Below are 15,408 nucleotides of genomic sequence, written 5' to 3'. Positions count from 1 at the left end.
CCAGTAGTCTAGCAGGAGTAGGAATAGGAGTGGCAGATGTAGTAATAGTATTTATTTATTAAGTGCCTAATAAATATTAGTATTTATTAAGCACTGTACTATGCTCTGGGGAAAAAATACACAGGAATCGGATAGGGTCTAATACACAGAACTCACAGAATTAGACGGGGCCCTAAATGTAAGAATCTAGGGGTGCAGGGGTTTGGTTACAGACCTAGTAGGGAAAATGAAATAATAGAGATACAAAACAAATGAGGAAGACTCAGAGTTTTGACTCAGAGGACTGGTGGTAAAGAGGGCCTTGACTTTCCAAATTTCCCTAATTTCTTCCTTTGCAGAAACAGTGCTATCTCCTCCACCTCCATGGAACATGATGGGATCCTTTCTCAGAGTCTGAAGTAGGCAGTGTCGGTGCTGTTTTGATGCTGCAAAACACCCCTCTTAAAAAAAATTAAACCCGACCTCAGCACTGCGAGGAATCATCTCAGTCGCTGGGGGTCCTTCAGACTGGAAGCTCCTTGTGGGCACGGAACATGTCTACCAACTCTGGGGTATAGTACTCTCCCAAGTGCTTATTACAGTGCTCTGAACACAGAAAGCATAAAATACGACTGATGATGATGGTGGTGTTTTCCAAATAGCAGATTTCACTTTTTTTCATGGTATTTAAGCACTTACTATATGCCGGACACTGTGGAAGAGTTAGCTTATGGTGGGAAGGTGATGAAATGGGGAAAGAGAAAGAGAAGCAGTATAGCCTGGGAGTGAGAAGGACCTGGTTCTAATCCTATCTCCGCCACTTAGGCAAGTCACTGTGCTACTCTGTGCCTCGGTTCCTTCATCGGTAAAATGGGGATTAAGACTGTGAGCCCCATGTGGGACGGGGACTGTGTCCAACCCGATTAGTTTGTACCCACCCCAGTGCTTAGTATAGTGCCTGGCACATAGTAAGCGCTTAACAAATGCCCTTTTAAAAAATTGAATATCTGTGCAAGAGTGACGCTCTGAGAATCCCTCGCACACTGTGCCAGTGAAAGTATAGTAAAGTGTTTGTTCTTGGCCCTCACCATTTAGGAAGAACATTTCTCAGACACCAGAAGCAGCATGGCCTAGTGAAAAGAGTGCAGGTTTTGGAGTCAGAGGATCTGGGTTTTAATCCTGGCTCCCCGATTTGTCTACTGTGTGACCTTGGGCAGGTCACTAAACTTCTCTGAGCCTCAGTTACTTCATCTGTAAAATGAGAGAGACTGTGAGCCCCAGATGGGACATGGACTGTGTCCATTCCTGTATCTACCCCAGTGCTTAGGACAGTGCATGGCACATAATAAGCACTTAACAAATTCCTTAGAAAAAGGTACAGTGAGACTTCTGCAAGCAAAGCTGCGCTGCACTGTTTGGTGAATTTCAAAGAGGAAGATTAAATCCTCTGAAGAAGCATTTATCATCTTTAAGGGATTCAATTCTTGCCTTTGTGCACTTGTATAATACCCATTGTAGAAGATTTAAGAAAAGCCATTTCTAAGAGCATCCCATTTACATCAGGTTTTATGTGCTTCTAATAGAAATGTCAGTCCAAATTCACCCGAGCTAAAATGGGAATAAATACAAATCTGGAGATTCTGTCTCATCTTAAAATGGCCAGCGGGACTGTTTGATTTCCCACCTTCGGCCAAAGATGGAAGAAGAGGTCGAGAAGAGGAGGGGATGGTCAGAATTTGATCAGGCGCTTTTTAACGGAAACTTACAAAAAACGTGCTGGTCACCTTGTAGCTATGCCAGAAGTAGTCACGTTTGCAGTGGGGCTGGGGGAAGGAGGAGGAGGAGAAAGAAGAGGGTGAAATGACAGAGGAAGCTACCGTGGTAAGCTTACAGTCGAGCGCTTAGAGTATACTCTCTTTCTGTCTCTGTGTGTCTCCAGTTCTCCGTCTCTCTCTCTTTTTCTCTGACTCCCTAAGGCTCTGTCCCTCTGTCTTTGTATCTTTCTGCTTCTGTTTTTACTCCACCTCTCCATCGTTCTGTCTTTCTTTGTTGTCCTTCTTGGCTCCACCCCGTGTCTTACTTTGAACTTCTCACAATACTGTTGGAACGTTAGTCATAGAAAGAAAATGAGAAATCCTATTAAAACAGCATTGAGTCAATAGTGTGGAAAGCCCGGGTGGTGGTGTGATTTTTACATTCTTCGACTGGACTCTTGGAAGCAGAAATTCTGAGCCAGTTGGTATTGAGCGAGCAGACACTCAAGGATCACACTGGGGTGTGAGCCCAAGCTATGCAACTCCTCATTTATCCGTGAAGCAGTGTAACATAATGGATAGAGCCCGGGCCAGGGAGTCAGGGGACCTGGGTTCTAATCCCACACAGCCACCTATCTGCAGTGTGACGTTGGGCTTCTCTGAGCCTCAGTTACCTCATACATAAAATGGGGATCAAGACCGTGAGCGCCAGGCGGGACGGGGACTGTGTCCAACCTGATTGTCGTGAATGTCTCTCGGCCTGGCTGGCACTTTGTAAGCCCTGGGCAAGTCACTTCACTTCTCTGTGCCTCAGTTGGCTCATCTGTAAAACGGGGAGCCTCACGTGGGACAGCTGATTACCCTGTATCCACCCCAGCGCTTAGAACAGTGCTCGGCACATAGTAAGGCTTAACAGATACCAACATTATTATTATTATTATTTAACAAGTACTATTTAAGGCAAAAAGAAGGTAACCATGAGGGAAGGTTGCTGGGGATGCATGGGATTTGGGCTTCCCGCAGAAACTTCTGTCTCCCCCTCTGCCCCAAAGTACCAAGGTTTGGATCCTGCAACCCTCTTTTTTTTTTTTCTGTACACATCCCATTGGCTTCAAAAGACAAGAGGTGGTAATGTCCAGCACTTCGCGCCCTTGTGTAATGTAGCATCTAAACAATTCCACGTTTCCTAGAATTCATGACAGGGACTTTCCAACCTCTTTCCATCTCCCTCTAAACTGTAAGCCCTTGTGGGAAGGGAACGTTAATAACAACTCTGTTGTATTGTACTCTCCTAGTACAGTGTTCGGCACACAGGGAACGCTCAATAAATACAATTGATTGAGTAATTTCTGGGCTCACCCACTACCGTAGGGAAGCAGTGTGGCCTAGTGGAAAAGGCACAGGCTTGGGAATCAGAGAACCTGGGTTCTAATCCCACCTCCAGCAGTTCACACCCTTGTGTAATGTAGCATCTGAACAATTCCAAGTTTCCTAGAATTCATGACAGGGACTTTCCGCAGGGAAAAGAACTGCCGTCCATCTGCTGCTGTTGATCTGCCAAGCTTCCCTGGTCAGGCAGGCTGGAAAGAGGGAAGAATCTTTCCGTTATCCGGAAAACCCCCCGGGTCATTCGTAGGCGAGGGTCAGTGCGATTGAAATGACTTTCCATTCAGTTTAAGAATATTTGACTTATCTCAAAGAGAAAGGGACCAGAATTCACCTAAACCAGCAGGGCGAAGGCGTTCCTGGGGTAGAATAATAATAATGATAATATACTGTGGTATTAAGCACTTAGTAGGTGCCAAGCACTTGTGATAATCGGGTTGATGATACTAATAATAACGGTGATACTTGTTAAGTGCTATGTGCCAAACACTGGGGTTAAAGACGGCGAAAGCAAATCAGACACTAAGTCAACGACTAATCAGATGCTAAGTCTAATGGGAGGAAGAACTGGTATTTTAAATCCCATTTTACAGAGGAAACTGAGGCCCAGAATAGTGACGTGACTTGCCCAAGGTCACACAGCAGGCCGGTGGCAGAGCCAGGATTTGAACCCAGACCCCCTGACTCTTAGACCTTTTCCACTAGCCCACGCCGCTTCTTGCTGGTCCAAGCGGAGTGGGGAAGGAGGGAGAAGGAAAAGTTAGGAAAAGGAAAGCTGCAAAATACAGAGGTAGACAAAAAAAATCCTGAGATACTTCAGCAGAAGTTGCAGACACACAAGTTCCTCTGTCCTGGAACTCCCTTCCTCTTCGTATCTGACAGACCACCGCTCGCCCCATCTTCAGAGCCCTCCAAAACAACATCTCCTCCAAGAGGCCTTCCCTGACCAAGCCCTCATTTCTTCTACTCCCTCTCCCTTCTGCGTCGCCCTTGATTCGGACTTGTACCCTTTATTCACGACCGCCTCAGGCCCTCAGCACTTTGTACAGATCTATAACATCGCTGTCTCTCCCTCTACACTGTAAGCCCTTGCGGGAAGGGAACGTGAATACCAACTCTGTTGTATTATACTCTCCTAGTACAGTGTTCTGCACACAGGAAACGCTCAATAAATACCATCGATTGAGTAATTTCTGGGCTCACCCACCGCCGTGGGGAAGCAGCGTGGCCCAGTGGGAAAAGCACAGGCTTGGGAGTCAGAGGACCTGGGTTCTAATCCCACCTCCGCCACTAGTCTGTCTGTGCCTCAGTTATCTCATCTGTAAAACGAGGATTAAGACGGTGAGCCCTATAGGGGACAGGGACTGCGTCCGACCCCATTACCCGGTATCTATCCCAGTACTTAGTACAGTCCCTGGCACATAGTAGGGACTTACAAAAACCATCATCACTATTATTATTATTATTAACTTAATTCTGGCTACTTCTGCCCAGCCATCATTGTTCCTGGCCCCCTGGAGCCCTGTCTCTTCTTTATAATGATTGAGGTATTTATTAAGCACTTACTATGTGCCAGGTACTGTTTTAAGCACTGAGGTAGCTACAGGGTAATTGGGTTGGAACAGTCCCTGTCCTACATAGGACAGGGACAGTTTTCTCCTTGCTCCCGCTATCACCACAGCCATCTTAGACAAAAGCAAACAAAAGCATCCGCCTTCCAGTGCAGGTGCGGCACTAAAGAAAATCACGGTGGGATGCAGATATTAAGTTCCAGTTGGAATTTGTTTGTGGAATTTGTTTGCCCGGAGGGATGTGACAGGATCGGATCTCTCACACCTCCAGGCTTCTCACCAGCCTCCCGGAGAGCAAAAAGTAAAAACGTGTTTGTCTCTTTGCCCTCAGGGGTATCCTGCCTGTTGGACAGACAAGAAGCTGTCCTGCTGCTGGGGTTGCCAATCTGGAAACAATGTTGCTCTTTCCTCCCCTGCAAAAGCAAACCTAAACGATGCCTCCCCTTATCATTCCCTGCTGCTTATCTCCAGGGGTTAAGCAGCTCCCAAGCTAGAGATAAAAATAAACAAATTGAGGGAGAAAGCTGCTCTTCTCCACCAAGGAGCAGAATGAAGACACTCTCGCCGACAAGGTCACTTGGTTACTTTTCCCCCCTACAGAAGGGGAACGGCGGATATCTGAACGACGGACGGCTTTGCGGCCTGCGCTCTTCCCCTCAAGCCTTACCCGGCCGATGCTAGAGGACAGACTTCCTGTTGGGGAATCGGATGTAGGATCTTCCTCCCACTTTGTCACTCTTGACTCAGTCAAGGCTCGTTCCAAGAGAAATATTCCCCTCGGAGAAAGAAAGCCGGTAGACTCAAGTACAGATCGTTTCCTGGACGTTATTTCTCCATGTGACCCCAGGCCAAAAAGCCGAGGTCTCCTAATCCCACGGGCCCTTTTTGTAATAAACCAGGTGTGTTTGTAAGGCTTCCTCCAGCTGGAGCCATTTTGAGTCGAAGTCTTTCAGGTTGGCGAATGATCTTTGGATTCTTCTTGTTAATTCCCTGGCCCGCTCCTTTGGCTTTGTGAAGCTGAAAAAATATAGATCGGATGTGTTTGTGTTGGCCAGCCCGCCACATGGCCAACGTGACTGGAGATCGTCTGAAGTCTGTCTGTAAAATGTTACGTTTCGGTGTTTTGAGGAAGAGGGGAAGAAAGAACCAGGAAAGCAGCTGAATTTCGACAGATTCCATTCCCCCGGCAGCTTGGCAGTTGGAATCGGTGTGGATCGTCGGTCTGTCCTAGCCGGCTCTGCCATTTTTCAGTCAGCCGACCTGTTTCTCCCTGATCCCCGCTCGACGCTGTTCTTGTTGTTCATCAACATTTAGGGCTGCAGCTCTAAAAGCTTCTTCTTCCAAACCACACCTCAGCTCACATGGAATGGAAAGAAAACGTCTTCCAACCTCTGCTGAAGTCAGGATTGTCGTAACTCATCACTCCGGAGAGACTGTCCTCTCTGCCTCAGTTTTCCATTGCAGGAGCCATTTCCCCTGGAGTTTCTGTTTCAAAAGAGGAATCAATTATTTCCTCTATCCCAAATCTATTTTAATGCCTGGCTCCCCCGTAGACCGTAAGCTCCTGTGGACAGAGATCGGGCCTACCAACTCCATTGTACTATCTTTTCCGAGTGCTCAGTACTCTTCCTACCTTCATGGCGTAGTGGATAGAGCCCGCCGTAGGAGGCCAAAGGTCATGGGTTCTGATCCCGGCTCCGCCATTTGTCTGCTGGGTGACTTTGGACAAGTCACTTCACTTCTCTGTGCCTCAGTTACCTCATCTGTAAAATGTGGATCGAGACTGTGAGCCCCAAGTGGGACAGGTACTGTGTCCAACCCAATTTGCCTGTATCTACCCCAGCATTTAGTACAGTGCCTGGCACGTAGTAAGAGCTTAACAAATACCATAATTGTTATTATTATCATTCTTATTAGTATAAAGGTCACATCTCTTCCAAAAGTTCTTCCCCAATTAAGCCCTCTGTCCCCCGGTTCCCACCCCCTTCTGCAACATTCATTCAATCGTATTTATTGAGCGCTTACTGTGTACAAAGCAACTGTGTATTTGGAGCTTTACCCTGGGAGTTTCAACTATCTCACCCCATCCTCTGCCCCACAGCCCTTGCACATATCTACAAATTATTTATTTCTATTCATGTCTGTCCCTCTAATCTAGACTCTGAACTCACTGTGGCTAGGGGATGTGTCTGCCAACTCTCTTGTAATGTACTCTCCTAAGCTCTTAGTACCTTGTTCTGCATACAGTAAGCGCTCAATAAATACCATTGATGATGATAATGATTTCAAGACTCTCTAGTCAATCAGTCAATCATATTTATTGAGCACTTACTGTGTGGAGAGCACTGTACTAAGTATTTGGGAGAGTATAATCCAACAATAAACTGATGCGTTCCCTGCACATGACGAGCTTATAATCTAGACGGGGAGACAGACATTAATATCAATGAAGAGATTACACCCACGGTCCTTATAATAATGTTGGTATTTGTTAAGCGCTTACTGTGTGCAGAGCACTGTTCTAAGCGCCGGGGTAGATTCAAGGTAATCAGGTTGTCCCACGTGAGGCTCACAGCCTTCACCCCCATTTTACAGATGAGGTCCCGGAGGCACAGAGAAGTGAAGTGACTTGCCCACAGTCACACATCTGACAAGTGGCAGAGCCGGGATTCGAACCCATGACCTCTGACTCCCAAGCCCACGCTCTTTCCACTGAGCCACGCTGCTTCTCATATCTTACAGTTGGCTCTCTTGCTACCCACACTAGCTCACACTCTTCATTTACACAGCAAGCAAGTGGCAGAGACGGGATTAGAACCCTTGACCTTTTGACTCCCAGGCTAGTGCTCTATCCACTGTGCCACTGATGAGGTGCACTGGAAGTCAGGCTAAGCCAGAATTCTAAAACATTCTGAAGCAAGCAGCTTAGAGAGGCAAAATTGCACTTATAAATCACCAGTCAGTCAGTCGACCCGCCTCCAGACTGTAAGCTCGTCGTGGGCAGGGAATGTGTCTGTTATATTGTACTCTGGTGCAGTTCTGTGCACACAGTTAGCGCTCAGTAAATACAATGGACCGACTGATCTGCCTGGAAGATATTGCCCAAAGCCCATTGTGCACAGAGCTCTGAGGTCTGCAGTACCTCACCCTGAATGGTCACTGATGAAACTTTCTAGTTTTCATGCCCGGCCACCACGGGACAGTGGACCAGAAAATGCTGCGGAGAGGAGCAGCGAATTTCCGGACAAGGAGGTCTAGCCGGTGGGAAGACATTTTAGGCATTTGGGAAAGATCCCTTTTCAAGTGGGGCCGCCAGAACCTGAAGTCCAAAGAAGAGTTTCAATGCCAGAGGGGCTTCGCAATGGCCGTTTCAGAGCTCCACTGCCATCGTTGGATGAGGCGAGGCCTGAATTAATCAGTTAAAAACCTTACAACCTGAGACCAAACCCACGCCTTTTGGAATGCTGGAAAACAACGGCCAATTACCAGGATTATCACGAAAGGCCCATTTTTTTCCCCCTCCTCATCCCAATTTGTTCTCTATGACTTTGCCTCCTGTCTCAAGCTTGGAGGGGTTTTATTGTGACTGTTTCATCTCTTTTCCATACCTCAGGATGGGGTACGTATGTGTCCAGAAGCCCACGCCAAAACCAACAGATTTATCACAGAGCTAATGACAGTCAACCGCAAGCTGGATGAATTCTAAAATTCCCTTAAACCTCTTTTTTAGCCAAAACCTGCAGAGTTGTAACATTTAACATTTTATTGAGACTGTTATCTCCAAATGAAGAATGATTTTACTGGGAAAAAAATGATTTGGTATCAGCCATGAAGCTATTTATAGAAGGTTGTCTGGTCAGGTTTCAGAGAACATAATTAACCACGTAAAAAGAGACGCTAGCTAAGCCTTGCATTCCATCTTTATTAACCTCCCTGAAAACTACCTTGCCTACACGTTACGTGCCTGGGACCGAGAGACACGTTTCTGAATGAGCATGGGATAGTTAATTGTTCTTAGAGTAAATATTTGTGTTTGTGAAGTTTACAGAACTGGCAGTACCCAAGATTCCATTCTATTTATTTATAAAGATTTCTCTCTCCAGGACAAGGACCAGAAAGTCCTGCTAACCCTCTACCGAATTAACTTGAAAGCCTTCCGTGGAAGCCATTCTGCAGAGAGCCCCCATTTCACCTCCCACTCCCTCCCAACCGCCGACTCTAACTCTGTCTAGGACGGGGGAAGTGCTTGCATTCAATAAGAAGGGAAGACATACGTCAGAACCCTTGGGCTTGTATTCGAGGTCACCCTTTATGCCTTCGTGCCAAATCCGTGACTTGTACTTCTGCGTCATGGGTTTGCATTCAGTACTCTTCTGTCCTCCCCAAAATCTTCTTACTTTACCCATTAATCCGTTGTTGGTATTTATCAGGTACTTACTGTATGAAGAGAGAGCTGTACTAAATAGTTGGGAAAGGACAGTACAAAGGATTTGGTAGGCACGTTCCCTGCACTCAAAGAGCTTACAGTCGAGAGGGGAGACAGATACTAAAATAAATTAGAGGTATGTACGTAAGTGCTGTGGGGCTGAGGGTGAGGTGAATATCAAATGCTTAAAGGGTACAGATCCAAATGCTGCGGTGATACGGAAAGGACGGCGAGAAAGGGGAGTGAGGGTTTAGTCGGGAGAGGCTTCTTGGAAGAGATGTGATGGCAGGAGAGGAATTACACCCCAAGACTACGTGGAGGGGTGGTGTCGTGGCTTTGTAGTTTGGTGGAAGACGAGAGGACCGAGGAATCCCATTGCTGCTGCTCCTTCTGGTCTATAATTGGTTCACTGGGGTTTGGGCCTTATGCTGGGAAGTATTGAAGCGCCTGCTGGTTGTTCTACAGCCTGCTAAACGTTACATAATCAATTCACCCATCTAGTCAAGGTAATAATAGTAATTGGGGTATTTATTAAGCATCTCCTAGGTGCCAAGCACTGTACTAAGAGCTGGGGTAGCTGTAAAATAATAAGGTCCCACATTGGGCTCAGTCTAAATAAGAAGGAGAACAGGTATTGAATAGCTATTTTGCAGGTGGGGGAACTGAGGCACAGAAAAGTTAAATGACTTGTGTGGAGTATACTCCGTTTGTAGGGAAACTGATGTCTGATATTTTTTTTTTAATGGTATGAGTCCAGCACTGTTCTAAGCACTGGGCTAGATACAAGTTAATCAGGCCGAACACGGTCCCCCGTCCCACATGGAGCCCACAGTCTAAGTAGGAGGAAGAACAGGCATTGAATCCCCATTTTGCTATTAATGAAACTGAGGGGCAGAGAATTCCAGTGACTAGCCCAAGGTCACACAGCAGGCAGGTGACAGAGCCAGAATTAGAACCCAGTTCCTCTGGCTTTCAGGCCCGTGCTGTATCCAATAGGCCGCACGGCTTCTCATCCCTAGATTTACTATCCTTCCGAAAGTAGTCTTCCGATAATCTTCAGTCATCCTGTTTGAACAAAACTTTGAGGTGGACAATTTGCACAGCGTTTTGGCCCGATTAGACTGTGAGCCCGTCATTGGGCAGGGATTGTCTCTATCTGTTGCCGAATTGTACATTCCAAGCGCTTAGTACAGTGCTCTGCACCTAGAAAGCGCTCAATAAATGCTATTGAATGAATGACCTTTCAGTCCAAAATATGTCCTTAAGGCCACACTTTCACTTATCTCCGTGCGAGGAAACTCATTATTCACCCCAAGTCCTCCCTATCCTTCTCTCCAGATCTCGCCCATCACAAACCCTTGCCACTTGTTCCACTAATCAATTAATGGTATTTGTGGAGCGCTTTGTGTGTGCAGAGCACTGTACTAAGCATTTAGGACTATACTAAATACTTCTTCAGGGAAAAGTATCACCTAGATTTTTTTTCCCTTGGTGTAAACAGGCAAATCCCTCACCCCCATCCCTACTTAACTCCTTGCTGGGCTCCCGCACCTTCTTCATTTCCCAACCTTCTCCCTACAGTCTCCTCTTCCCTGTAGTCCAATTCTTCGTGCTGCCGTAAAGTCGTCTGTTCTCGCCTGCCGGTGATTAATTCTACCAAGGGCAAGGATAGCCTTTGAAGACAATTTTCTCGTAAAAACGTCGGGATTTGGCCAAATGCACAGGAGAATAACCAAAAGTTAAGCCCCAGGGATCGAAATGGGCCGATAAGATTAATAGATCAGGAGATATGCCTCCCTGAGGTCTACTCAGGGACCTCCGACAGTCAGGAGGCCTCTTGAATGCAGCCCCGAAATACCAGGCCCACGCGTTATCATGAAGCTAATCTGACTTTTTGGACAGCGATCCTCACGTTTGGCCAATCCCCCGAAGGTCTGCGGTTTTGAGAGGCAGCTTTACAAAGCCAGTATTCCCTTTTTCAAAAGTCCTAGGGCTCGATTTCAGCATTGCTAGCGAAGGGGGCCGGGGCTGGGGGAGAAAGCAGAATGGATCAGGGTCCTGCCTGGGGTTTTTTTGTAGGGATTTGCAGAGAAGCAGTAGAAAATCTGCCAGCACAAAGAACATAGATCTCCTAAATTGGGTGAGACCCCCACTGCCTCCCCAAAGACCACCCATTTACCCCCAATTTTCTGGGAGCTAGCCGGCTCCTGAACGAGTGAGATTTGACTCGGACTCTCGTCCCAGTTTCGTGTCCAAACTATTCCTCCCGAAGGCCCCCGCTGGACAAAATTTCACAGTCAATTTGCTCATCTTCAAGCATAGCGGTGGGACTCTCCCTTTCTCTTTTTCCTCTCGTTATCAGTCAAGCAATCAATCATACTTATGGAGCACTTACTTTGAGCAGAGCACTTTACTAACTGCTCGGGAGAGTTGGTAGACATCTCCCCTGTCCACAAGGAGCTTATACTGATAAGCGCATGACCCCTATATGGGACAGGGATTTTGTCCAACGTGATTACCTTCTATCTTCCCCAGTCCTTATAATGGTGCTTGACACAGAGTAAGCGCTTAACAAATACCATGATTATTATTCCTGCTATGTCACCTTGGGCAAGTTACTTAACTTCTCTGGGCCTCAGCTCATTTACAAAAAGGGGCTTCAATATCTGTTCTCCCTCCTACTTAGCCTCTAAGCCCCATGTGAGACCTGATTGCTTTGTATCTACTCCAGCACACATAGTACAGAGCTTCACACATAGTAAGCCCTTAACAAATTCCACAGTTATTATTGCTATTATTATTATTATTATGACAGTCTGTGGGGGAGAGTCTACATTTATTTTTTCATTTTAGGTAATTAATGGATTTCTTTAAAACCCATTTAGTCTTCTACCTGAATCCATACCCCCTGCACTCCTAGGTATCTCACCTTACAACTCTCCATAGCGCTTATGTAATTAATTATATCAAAATAATAGAGAAGCAGCGTGGCTCAGTGGAAAGAGCACGGGCTTGGGAGTCAGAGGTCATGAGTTCGAATCCCAGCTCTGCCACTTGTCAGCTGTGTGACTGTGGGCAGGTCACTTCACTTCTCTCTGCCTCAGTTACCTCATCTGTAAAATGGGGATTAACTGTGAGCCTCACGTGGGACAACCTGATTACCCTGCATCTCCCCCAGCGCTTAGAACAGTGCTCGGCACATAGTAAGCGCTTAACCAATACCAACATTATTATTATTATTATTATTATTAATTGTGGTATTTATCATGTGCCAAGGACTCATCTCAAGGCTGAGTAGGTACAGGTTAATCAACTCAGACACGGTCCCTGTCTCAAATGAGATCTGCAGTCTACAAGGGAGGGGAAACAAGTATTGAATCCACAGTTCCCAGACGATGAAACTAAGGCACAGAGGAGTTAAGCGACCTGACCAAAGTCCCACAGCAGGTTAGGCAGTTACAAATTACTTATAGAGGATGGAACAGTTGACAAATAGTGGATGTGTGTCTCTAGTTCTTTGGTAGTTAAGGCAACATGAGAAAGCACGCTGCCTCAATAAGGGAATTTAGCGATGCCCTTCAGGTTGAAATTGTCCATGCAGATTCTGAACTGATCCTGTAAAGCAATTCTCCAGCAAAATCCTCTCTCATACCAATCAATTGAATTTTTTGAGTACATATTTAATGAGTGTAGAGCACTGTACTAGGCGGTTGGAGGAGTACAGTACAGCGGAATCAGCAGATACGTTCCCTGCCCGTAATGAGCTTACAGCCTAGAGGGGAAGACAGACATTAATATAAATGTAAGCTCATTATGGGCAAGGAATCCGTCTACTAAATCTATTGTACTCTCCCAAGCACTTAGTACAGTGTTCTGCATATAGAAAGTGCTCAGTAAATACCGCTGATTGATTAATTGAGAAATAAATAAATCACCGATATGGTTTGGGACCGAGGGTGGGGTCTCTCCATTTACTGGGCAACTAATTAATTACTTGCATCTTGTGTTCTTGACAGGCCACCTGAAAGGAGAAATCACCCAGAGGCAGATGCAAAGAGCAGCATTCGGTGAGCACAGACCCACCATCTATTAATGAGGAATGTCAAATTCAGTAAGGCAAGGAAGCGGTACTTCTGGTTTGTCCAAGGTGGCGCATTTGTGTCTTCTAACTCTCCTGTACTCTTCCAAGCCCTTAGAACAGTGCTCTGCACAGAGTAACTGCTCAGTACATACCATCGATTGATTGATTGATTTGTAGAGGCTGTACTGAAAACTAACTTTAAATGGCCGCTGAACTTTATGTGAATTGAAGAGGTTAGCTGCATGTTTGTCACCTTCTCCTCCTCTTGGAAAATGCCCCAAGAGATGAAAGTTGGGAATGTAATACATGGTCTCCAGGAAAGTGAGATAATCACTCGTGACCCGGTTGAAAATCGAAAGCAAGAGTTTGGGGCCCTTCCTTGTTTCCTCGTGATAAAAAAACCATTGAGGAAGTCAAAGCCATTCTCACCAGATCGGCCCCAGCGCTTAATACAGTGCCTGGAACATAGTAAGCGCTTTACAAATGCTATTAAAAAAAACAACCCCAGAAGCCACTGGCGCACTTGACAACTGGAGTCAGTGGTTTTCCTGAAAGGTGTCTCTTAGGGGGTCACAGGTCATGTCAAGGGGGTTTCCAGTTCTGAGCACAGTTAGTTTGCAAATAGGTCCATGTACCTATCCATAAATTATATATCATTAGTCATTTATTTATATTAATGGCTGTCTCCCCCTTCTAATCTTAAGCTTGTTGTGAACAGGGAACTTTTCTGCCAGCTCTGTCGCACTGTTCTCTCCCAAGCGCTTAATACGGTGTGCCGTGAATAGTAAGCACTCAAAAAATACCATTAATGGTGATGGTGAAAAAATCAGTGGTGTGTATCAAGCACTTACTGTGTGCAGAACACTGTACCAGTTGCTCGGGAGAGTAATCAATCAGTGGTATTCAGTCAGTCCGTTGGTCAATCGTATTTACTGAGCACTTACTGAGTGCAGAGCACTGTACTAAGCGCTTGGTACAGTATAACAGAGGTGGTAGGCAGGTTCCCTGCCTACAACGAGTTTACAGACTAGAAGGCGATGATGATGATGATGATGATGATGATGGTTTCCCCAGCTAGAACCCCAATTTCCTCCCAGTCCAGGGAATGGTCAGTAAAAGGAGACAGACACAGGCAGGATTTGGAAGTTGCTCTAAGGTGACCTCTGCCATGGCATCCAAGGTCACTCTCTGGGCAACGAGTCAAAGAAAAAAGAACCGCGTGATTCCAGTTCTGCATCTCAGGGTCTGAGTTCTCTCTTTGGGGAACATCTGGCCTTGTCTCGAACATTTAATGAGTCTATATTGTATATAGAAAACGAGGTGGAAAATACAGTTGGAAATAACGATTTAAGTGTTTTTCATTAAGCCGAAGGTAAGAATGGAGTTTTCCCCGGGTCGCAGGCGAGCTGGAGTGAGCCTGCCTCAGTGAGCCAGGAACAGACCCTGTAAATGCTCAGTGCCCTGGGAACGGTGTGTTTTCAATCACCGACTCCAGACCACACAAAATATTTTCCAGACTCACACTGCCCCGTTAGCATTGGCATCCTGAAGCAGTCTCCGGGCTGGCATATCGTTTATTTCGTAGAGTGGGACTCAAAATGCCTTTACCTCATCCCGCTGAGGAGGTGTCTTCCAAACTGTCAGAAAGTCAGCCAAGTCCGGTGGGGACCGTCGGCACAGAAAACGTGCCTGTTCTATTGTCCTCTCCCAAGCGTTTAGTACAGTAAGCGCTCAATAAATATGATGGACTGACCCAGAATTTGTCATGAGAGACTCAAAATACCCATGGGCAGGAAACGTGTCTACCAACTCTGTTGTATTGTATGCTCCCAAGCGCTTAATACAGTACTCTGAACCCAGTAAGTGTGCAATAAATCCCACTGGCAATGACTGATGATGATGAACTTTGGTTCCAAGGGTCATTTAGAGCATCCTACCCTTTTTTTTTCTTGACTAAAAAACAAATCCTCTTCCAATTATAGTAGAAATTTGACCACCTCCAACCACCACAGGAGGGTTAATCACTGTTAGGTCAATCAGTCGTTCAGTCAATCATATTTATTGACCATTTACTGTGTGCCGAGCACTGTACTACGCCCTTGGGCGAGTACAATATAGCAGAGTTGGTAGACACGTTCTCTGCCCCAGAGAAGCTTACGATCTAAATTTAAACCGCTGCTGGGAGGGAGATTCAAAGGCAAGGTCGATGGA

At 46.1% G+C, this 15,408-nt stretch overlaps 1 protein-coding gene across 5 annotated transcripts in view; it reads left to right on the top strand.

The window, feature by feature from the left end:
• The window catches only part of KIF6 (kinesin family member 6), a 208,935-nt gene that overhangs the window by 166,191 nt on the left and 27,336 nt on the right, over window positions 1-15,408 (top strand). For 4 of the 5 annotated variants that reach the window (XM_029046860.2, XM_029046859.2, XM_029046864.2 and 1 more), the window contains one exon: window positions 13,133-13,183. In XM_029046860.2, coding sequence (XP_028902693.1) covers window positions 13,133-13,183 — 51 coding nt within the window. Of the gene's footprint in view, window positions 1-5,290; window positions 5,617-13,132; window positions 13,184-15,408 lie in introns of those variants that run through there. The other variant, XM_029046863.2, reaches the window with a different exon arrangement.

This window comes from Ornithorhynchus anatinus, chromosome 19 (genome assembly GCF_004115215.2).
Source record: "Ornithorhynchus anatinus isolate Pmale09 chromosome 19, mOrnAna1.pri.v4, whole genome shotgun sequence".
Classification (NCBI taxonomy): Eukaryota; Metazoa; Chordata; class Mammalia; order Monotremata; family Ornithorhynchidae; genus Ornithorhynchus; species Ornithorhynchus anatinus.
The sequence above is the reverse complement of the archived record's forward strand: the minus strand, read 5'-3'. Positions and strand labels throughout refer to the sequence as shown.